Source organism: Buceros rhinoceros, unplaced genomic scaffold (assembly GCF_000710305.1).
Source record: "Buceros rhinoceros silvestris isolate BGI_N320 unplaced genomic scaffold, ASM71030v1 scaffold18726, whole genome shotgun sequence".
NCBI lineage: Eukaryota > Metazoa > Chordata > Aves > Bucerotiformes > Bucerotidae > Buceros > Buceros rhinoceros.
This window is the reverse complement of record NW_010415981.1, coordinates 1-9,214: the sequence shown is the minus strand read 5'-3', so window position 1 is coordinate 9,214 and position 9,214 is coordinate 1. Positions and strand designations below refer to the sequence as shown.

The 9,214-nt window shown below is 44.0% G+C and overlaps 1 protein-coding gene across 1 annotated transcript; it reads right to left on the bottom strand.

The window, feature by feature from the left end:
• Window positions 1-5,680: 5,680 nt before the first annotated feature.
• On the bottom strand, window positions 5,681-9,123 carry TMEM52 (transmembrane protein 52). Its single transcript, XM_010137633.1, has 4 exons — window positions 9,092-9,123; window positions 8,293-8,337; window positions 6,676-6,845; window positions 5,681-6,021 (listed from the first exon to the last, which is right to left on the bottom strand). The coding sequence occupies exons 2-4, from the start codon at window positions 8,322-8,324 to the stop codon at window positions 5,681-5,683; spliced, it is 543 nt and encodes a 180-aa protein (XP_010135935.1). The 5' UTR covers window positions 8,325-8,337; window positions 9,092-9,123.
• Window positions 9,124-9,214: the final 91 nt, after the last annotated feature.

The following is a 9,214-nucleotide window of genomic DNA, read 5'->3' as shown; positions in this document are numbered from 1 at the left end:
TGTGGGAAGTAGCTGCTCATGCCGTACACTGTTAGCATGGAAAGGAAGAAAAACAATGCAAACATAAGAGCTCAACATCTGGGTCTTATTTTGTGGTTTCTTTTTCAGCTACTTGGGAAAGCAGGGTGAAAAAAGTGAGTAAAAATTAAGTACTTGGATGCATATTCAGGCATTTTTAGATTTGAAATAGAAATTTATTTTCTCCAAGTGCCTGAAATGAGCTTTGTTATTCTAAAAAGATGGGGATTATCATTGAAAGTGTGCATTCTTTCCACAGCCCCCCTTTAAAAAGAGGTCTAGCATTTTATATTCTAAATTCTGGCTGATCAGAACAAAATGTTTTCCTAGTGTTGCGGTTTTGCACCTAAGCTTTTTTTTGTGCATTGGATTTAGCCTTAGGATGTAATATAAATCATTTATTGTCTTCTTCATTTTTATAGAGCACAATTCCCCCATGACACTTTGTTTTCATAGTCTGCTCTGAATATGATTCAAAGGCTTCATTCACCTTTTAAGTTTTCGTTTTGAGTGAAGGAAAGAACCTCTGCTATTTGCAGCAAAATTAGTTCCAACAGGTAAAGATAATTAGAATCAGAGCCAGGAGACAGATAAGAGCAAGAATTTGGGGAGCGATTCTGTGAGCGCTATTTTATTTCACAAGTGAACAGGTTTTGACATGTGTCTAAGTGTCCCACTCCTCAGTGCCAGCAACAGCAGTGATTCTTTTACTTCAGAAACTGCACCTGATAGAACTCAAATGCAGTTAGAAAACAAAGGAACCAAACCTTCTTCCAAGCTATTTGGGTGTAGCAAGGCAGACAAAGGCAACTGCAAGGCAGAAAAAGAAATGGTTTTTCTTCGACTCTTACTGCATCCAGACCCTATTGATGCTTGACTCCGGATGCTGCAGGTTTACCACTTAATGCTCTCCAAAGATTAAAATGCATCGATTATAAAAGCCATTACAGATGTACCACTTATATTGTTAACGAGCTTGGCTATAAAGGGATTTGCAACCTGAATTTCAGGACAGAGCCAAGGTATAATTTGCTCTGGGCTATAAAGCCTATGAATTATTGAGGCAATTTACTTCCAAGTCTGCATTTTCATTTTGAGCACAAGTGCTCACAATGAGTATGCGTGTGTGAGAGGAGAGAGACAGGACTGCAAGCTGCTGACAGTGATGTAAGCACCACCTCTCCAGCAGTACATCTCCCCATCACAGGCTCTTTCACACAGCCAGCAAATAACAACAGAAAATATCTGGTAAAACAATCATTTCAGACAAACGAGAGAAGAAAAACTGCATGCTGAACAGTGCCAAATGAGCATCAGATCCAAATCACAATTAAAACTGCACTTTGGGTAATTACAGAGAGGGGCTTTTCCCTTAGAGTTGTCACAAAGCTTGTGTGGATATAATCAGACTGGAGAGGCTCTAGTGATGGTGAAAAACACCAGCTGACAGATCAGAATTCTTAGGTCCTCTATCCAGCTGAGCATAACCTGCCATGGGACCAAGCCTCCCACTTGATGTTATTTTTAAACCTGTTTTCTCATGGACACAAGGCTTTGTAATCACACTCAAATCAGTGTCCTGTCTCCCCTCCCTCCACTCTCCACGCCCAGCTAATAATTTTTGAATCCACTGACCAATTTCAAGCAAGGTGATAAAGAACTGGAGGTTTCAAAGACACGAAGCCTCTAAATGTTTCATAAAAATGGGGGCTGTTTAGAGAAGAGGGATCTTTCCATATCCTCACAGCAGGAAATTTCCAGCATGAGCTCACACTTATTAGGCACTACAAGGAAATTTAAGAATAGTCCTATCCCTTCTTTCCCTCTTACTCGCTCAGTAGAATAAACACAAAGAAACGCTATGTCTGTCTAGGTTGGGAGCTTGCTGTCTGAGCCTCATATAGAGCATCAACAACAAAACCAAGTTTTCTAGGGCTATAAATCAGATCCTGCACCAAGAGTAAACAGAGGTTTGCAGAACACAAAGGAAAAAGAGAAACTTTGATGAAAAGCAGCAGCAGAAATGAAGACAGAGCACTAATCTCCATTCCATATTTTTTCATTTGGTTGGTGAGTTTTAAAACAGCAGTTAAAACAAGGAAGTTCATTTTAACTTACCGTATAGCAGGGTCAGGATCTCATAGCGCCCTCTCCTTAGTCACACTGCAAAAATGCATCTTCACTAGCAGCTGGCTACTAAGCCTATTTTTATAGACATGAACAAGAAAGTCTGACTTGCCAAATTAAACAGAAGAGACCTAGGTGATCAATGGACCCTCTTTCCCATTCTGCTTCCTGCTATTTAGCATTATCTTGGGCACATGGCAGCAGCATTTTCAGGCTGTTGCAGACAAGGATTCAGGGGACCATCCTTGAAATTCTTTTTTCCTGACATTAGTTCATTAAGAGGTCATTTTCTCCCACTCTCATAGAATCACATGCAACAGTGATTCTAACTGATGAACTGGACTCTCTACACAAACATAAACTGTCCTCAAGATGAGAAGGGAGCTCTTTGCTTGCTGCAGGAATTTCAATGGAATTGGTAAATCCCCTAGTTGTGATCTTGCTGTCTGGGGGGATATAACTTCCGCAGTGCTACCAAGCTGAAGAAACCTGTGGAGATCTAAATAATGAACAGCTGTGGGAGAAATCAAAGGCCAAGGGCGAGGGACAGCTTTGATTATCAGCTTTCTGTAAGGAGTCAGATGATTTTGATAAAGGGCTGAGACATCACTATTGAAAACATGGTGAGGCACTGCTTTTGACAGGCATAAAAAATTCTGTGTTCCTGCGGGCTGATTAGGCCAGTAGTTTATGTTAACAAATAGTTTACACTTAAATCAATGAACCATGTTCTAAGGCAAGAGCCTGGGTGAGACACAAGGCTTTTCCTTAGGTGTTAGAAAGAGAATGCCAGGTTATGCCTTTCTTCCTAGGAAGTCAGGGAAAAAATTAACTGCTTTATTTACTACACTGTGACAAAAGACACTTGCTTCGTACATACACACGTGGAAACTCAGTTCCTGCAGTGTTACTCCTTCTTTGCCCACTCTGCACTTCCGTAAAGAAGAGCCAAGCTGAGTTTCTTCCTTTTTGTCAGGGTAGTGACTTGTGGGAGTACGGAGGGACAGGTTACTGCAGGGCAATTCGGACGAGGCTGGTTGGCAACAGAAGTGCCTCAGAGTGAGACAGGCTTTTCTGTTAATCCGGGTGGCAATGGAGTGAGATCAGATTGGTAAGCACTCCCCGGGCATCTAGGGGTTTGATGGGGGTCTTGCAGTTAGAACCATCACCCCCCACAAACAAATGGAAACAGATCTCCTTGCGGTTTGGTAGTCCGTCAGGTACTGCTGACAACTCACATGAAAGAAGCATTGTGCAAGCAAAAGCATGAAGGGAAGTCAAACAGTTGTGATTGTTTCCCCCATGCTCCTCAAACAAGCTCAGTCCTTGCACTGCAGAGTAACCTCTGAAGGACTGAGCACAACCGAGCCTTAGAAGCGCCCTCGCCTCTTTGCACCATCGCAAAGCTGTTCCCAGCGGTACTATAACGCAGCACACTGGAAGGTGAAGGACTGCCCTCTTGTGTCAGTCACTCTTCTTTCATTTGCCTGGGTTTATATTCCTGTTTCTGTTAGTGAGTGAGCACTCAGCCATGTCCCCCCAGCAGGTATTTCTTCTCTGGAAAGGTCTGGGATTTCTTTCTGAAGCACTATCTCGATAGAAATGTTTAAGAAATAAAATTACATCTGCTTTATTTGTGGCTTGGAGACACCACCCAGGGCTGGTCATACATTGCTCTTCCAGCTAGGGACATCCAAATAGTACACTGGGTTATGCCTAGTTTCCATCTTGACACAGAACAAGGAGGCAGAGGAGAGAATAAAATAGGAGAGGTGTAATTAAGAATGACAGAGAAGAGACCGAAGAGAAGCGTTTGTTAAACGAATCTTTCCCTGCAACCCTCATAGTAAGCTACAGGCAAGTTAAATATAGAACCAACGCTTCTCCAGGGAGCCGGACTCACGAACAGCTCAAACGCCACGAATGTGTAGTAGAGATTCCAGTCTCAGTCGTGCTGGCTGGCAGAGAGATCTTCCTTTTTAAATCATTAGTGCTCATTTCAAGGGTGGTTCTTGCAGAAACAGTTGTCAGAGAATAGTCCTCTAAAAGCTGTGCAAGGTTTTGTGCCCACTGCTTCTACTGCTTATTAATGACAGTCCCCGAATATGTGCAGAAGGGAGCCCCTTCTCACCACCACCAACGCAGCTTCAGCAAAAGTGAAGACCATCATCAGTCGGGATCTTAGCCGGAGGTCAGCCAGCATTACTAGCGCTCCACACGGTCTGTTCTATCCATTAAGAGCACTTAGCACTCATGCTTCCCAACCTGCTCCTACCCCCAGATAATCCCACGGCAACGAACATCCTGGAGATTGCTCGTGTTCTTACAGGTAGCCAAATTAGCACATTGCTGAAGTGGATTCAGAGAAAACCACTACTCAGAAGTGGATAAAAATCTTGCTATTTGGAATATGGGAGGGGCAAAAAAGGGAAGAGCTGTCATTTAAAAAAAGGCCTCTCGTAGCCCATACATTTGTGTCTGGGCCGAGACCACTATAACCAACTCCAAGCTCCCTGTTTGAAAATGGTGCATAGCAGTTAACCCTTGCTATCAGCAATTCAGAATTGCCGAATCAGCCCCAAAGAGTAATTTATTTGGACTATGCCCGGCCTGTAGCATGGTATTTGGTATTTATAACTTACTCTAGATGGCACAGCTAGAGCCTGCTTCGTAGTGTCCTGCACATTATCTGTATACTGAACTGGCAAAAGCTGCCAGGAATCTTTGATTTTTTTTCTTTTCTGTACTGACTGAGACCCTGACAGCTGACCAGGTAACAAGTATAAAGCCATTTGAAATACTTGAAACACATCGGTAATACTTAACCATGTGAGCAGGTGTGTCTTGGAGACTAATTTGTACTTTAACTGGCAAAAATATGTAGTAAAAGGATCCCACCCACAAGCCAGCTCGTCTTGAAAATTTAAGTGTAAAGATTTAAAAAACCAATCCCTTCAGGTCTCATGACCAACCAAAAACCCCACTATCTTTTCTCCTGCCTCATTCCTTGTCTTTATGCAAAAAATAACAAAAGGCATTTCCTCCACACACTTTCCTGTCCTTGTTTGCCGTATTCCTGCAGTTGAAGGAGCGTGTGCCATTACGTAGCCACATTCTGGACAGTGAAGGTTCTCAGAAGAGAACCCTTTCCACTCCGGGTTGGGAAGTTTCTGTTCTGAAAAACAGCTTGCTGTCTGTACTGTTCAGACTCTGTGTGTGTGTTCCCAAGATGGCAAAATTCCCCTGACATTTTTATTGCCGTATGCTGGACACAAGGAATTTTTTTTTTTTTTTTTAATCAGATGAACAAGAATTCATGTCCCACCTTTACAGGCATTTTAAAACTGCTGCCCTTGTACTTCATCTCATATCCTTGAAGATGCTTTACCAGGAGATTATAGCCATCACAGAAAACATTTCTTCTAAGTGACAGACCGTTACAAGGGGGTGACAGGAAACATCTTTCTGTATCGTAACATGCTTATAGAACCAAGCTCTTCATGTCTTCTTTAATGTTTACAGTCCGTTTCTTCCTTTACTCCCCATCTGAAATGTGTGAGGGCTGCAGCTGGTCTTGTGTTCCACCTTCTGAATGTCCTGAGTTTGCCTGTGTGTCTGGATCTCTGTTCATTGTACCCGGTGAAGACAGGATGGGATTCAGCTCAGCTGGTGTCACCTCCCCAGGGATGTCACTGCGTTTCTGGTTTATCTGTGCTTCTTCAATGTATTGTTTACCCATTTGGACAGCTTCATCATATGAAGGTGGCAGCTCCATTGCATAGAGACTGTAAGCTGGTGGGGACACAGTGTTCTTATTCATTCCCACAAATATCAAAGGAATAGGGGCCCTTAGAGGGTACTGCAACGAGCTGTATGCTGTGAAGATAAGGAATTAAAAAAAATTATTAACCACCTGCACGGAACGCTGATATATAAAGGGCTAGTCCTGCTTTTTTTCAAGAAATTATGGGCTCGTGTTTGTGGTGTCAGAACATAGGCACTCTGTACTAAAAGCTATCAGTATAGAATTACCCGTGGTGGAATCTACAGTCTCCAGAAAAAAGCAGGCAGAAGAGAAAATGTCTCCGCATATCACCATCCAGTAATTACTGTGAAATTCCTGACACAGGACAGGTGTTGTATTTGAGGTAGTTTCAGTCAGGTTCGTACACGTGAACAATTCCTCACGTTACAGGCAACTTTGGCTGGAATAGTTGGACAGTAAGATGGGCAGAAAAGTTAAAAAATGAGGGAATGGTGATCAGAACAGATGTGGGAGACAACGTGTAAGAGGTTAATCCACCATGGACCTCAGTTTCACCTCTGCAGTGTTAAATGGTACTTGTCTTCTGCACTCACTGTGTTGCCCTGATGACTGTCCTTTCTGTCTCCTGCCAAACCCACGGGGCTGAAAGGTGTTCTGGGAGTACATCAGAAAGTCCCAGTTGCGGCAAGGGCTAGGCACAGAATTCTAGGCATGCGTTCCTCAGCAAAGCACCGTTGAACAGCTGATTCCCAGAGGATACTTACAGGTCACTGTGCTGTGGGGAGTGCTGTCACTGTCAATAGTGATAACTGTCTGATCATAAGGGTGCCCAGAGAAGGTCTCAACTGGAAACCTCTTCTTCTGGCAGCAGAATCTCATGCAGATTGCTGCAATCCCACAGAGCAGGAGCAGGAACACAGTCAGCAAGATTAACCTTAGAGGGGGAGGGAGAATTCCATAATTTCATTGCTTATGTTCTACTGCTTCTAGAGGTGAATATAATTTCACTCTACATGGGTCAAAGACAGGCCAAACCTCCTAGGTTTAGTTCTGAATGGGTGCTGAATTGGAAAGTTGGGTCACAAACACTTAATGACAAGTTGAACTGACCACTGTACACAGTCCCTTCAGGCTCCCAGATGCTGTAATGTTGATTATCTTGGGTTGTACTTTCAACTGTTATGCAGCTGAATGCTCCACTTTCAACAGAACGAGCGGAGATACAAGTACAAACTTTCCTAGGACCTAAGATCAGAAAGGAGCACAGAAATTGTATTTTGTCTGATGTCTTGAAAACACAATTCTGTTCCTAACCTTACACTCAGAGTAAAGGCTGGATTTGAGGGTCTCAAACTGCCAGAAATTTCATGCGTTTTCTTGCAAATTATTGTTTTAGAAAAATGCTTTCAGGCAACTTAAAACCATGTGTGAGAAGAACATGCTGGCCTGCAAGAAGTTTGCACTGAAAGGTTCCTCCAGTGTGAAGAGTATTACCTCATCGCTGGAGTCAGCGTTCCCTGACGCTCCAGGAGCTGCACACCACTGTGTCCTGTGACATCCTCATGCCTTCACACGCTGCTGCCCTCTGACGAAGGCCAAAATTGCTGAGGTAAAGGCATCTCAGCAGTCTAACTCTCAGCAACAGCTCATTAGCTTTCATGATTTCAACACTAACTGCAGAAGCCTTCTTAAAATATTTTATCTAACTACGTATTTTTCAACAGTTCTGCATATCAGCCCCTTCTAAGAAAGCAAGAATCAACCAAAATTTACAGCTAAAAGTAACCAACTCACTCTGCGTGCTACCACCAAAGCTACTACAGTGCCAGGACGCACACGATAGAAATGCTGTGAGGATACCTGTAACGCGTGTGTTCGGCCAGGGACTAACCCGCCCGTGACAAGAGTTCACCCTGCTCCTTATCACCGTTGCCCCCCCGCAGCCGTTCAGGCAGCCCGTGAACAGCTCTGCAGTCAGGCTGCGCGAAGACACCACGCCACAAGCTAACGCCTTCTCCCGTTACAGGAGATGGCTGTGGCTGTCCGTTAGGCAACGAGTGCCGGGGCCCAACAAGTCCTGGCTGCGTCGCTGCTGTTGCGTCCAGCAGAGTTGTCTAGAGGGAGAACAAACAAGCCTCGCAGCTGAACTGCAGTGTGCTCAGAAAGGAAAGATGACCTATCCCTGGACCAATGCTACCCTGCCCGACACCTGATCTCCCCCGCGGCCCCATCTGTAATATATTCCACTGGCAGCATTCAGAGAGCCGAGGAGAAACCCTCTCCTCTGTCCTGAGAGAAGAGCGTTTCCATTCCATACCACAACTACCGTTCAGAGTAACTTCCCAATTATTCTGGGTTAGTAAGAGTAGCAATAAACTTACCAGACATACCACAGACTTGTCCAATAAGACATGTTCTGAGAGCATCTGTGAAGGAAGGCAGAGGATCGACTGATTTAAATACCTGCAGTCGACCAGTGGATGTACGACAGGAAATAAATTTCACACGGTTTCTGAGGTGTAAAAGGGAAAGCAGTCAGTAAGAGTACTGAGCAACACCCACTAGATTTCATTTCAGAGGACTGTTCTTAGTTGTAAAATTACTCCAGCAGGGAACCGGCAAATAATCCACTGTAAAAGTTGGCTTCTGAGTCGACAAACGTTTTTACAAAGTGGTACTTGATTGTTACTTAGGAGAAAGAACTACATGCGCTAGATTGCCAAAAAATCAATCTAAGAGTTGTTTAAAGTTAACGGAGATGAGGTACCCCCATTATTTTCACATTACATTTTCATCACTCCAGTACAAGCAGAAATGGGTTTTTTTCGGAACTACTTAAAGTACAAGAAAAGGAGAACAGCTTCTACGACATTTCAGGAGCGCAGCTGCCGCCCCAGCATTGTGCGTAGTGACTGGCACGCAGTGGATTTCATGTAACGGAACAGAGGAGAATCTGCAAACTGACTTCGGGGAAGATGACACTCCAGAATCAGTTTGAAAGGGGGTCATTCACCTTAGTCTAGAGAGCAAGGCCGGCCAAGTCAAATCTGTAAGTTGGTAACGATCTCAGAGATAAAAACAGTAGCAGGAGGGGATGGGACGGCCGTCAGTAAGTCATCTTCTGATCTGATAACGGGCACGGCTTTGGTAAGAGACGTTTGAAAATGTTTCATTACTCACGGATCAGAGTTCTTGCAGTTATTCTCAGAAGAACAAAGCACTGCCTAGGAAAGGGAAATAAATCAGAGAAGCAGGTGGTCAAAAGAGAAGCGCCTCGTTTGGCCGGTGCAGCTGCTCGGCGGA

Bases quoted from the DNA above. Each gene is read 5' to 3' on its own strand.
- TMEM52 (XM_010137633.1), bottom strand. From the start codon at position 8,324: ATGTCTTATTGGACAAGTCTGTGGTATGTCTG. The intron at 6,846-8,292 runs GTAAGTTTATTG...TCCCCCTCTAAG, and splicing joins ACAAGTCTGTGGTATGTCTG to GTTAATCTTGCTGACTGTGT. The intron at 6,022-6,675 runs GTAAGTATCCTC...TTATCTTCACAG, and splicing joins TCCCCACAGCACAGTGACCT to CATACAGCTCGTTGCAGTAC.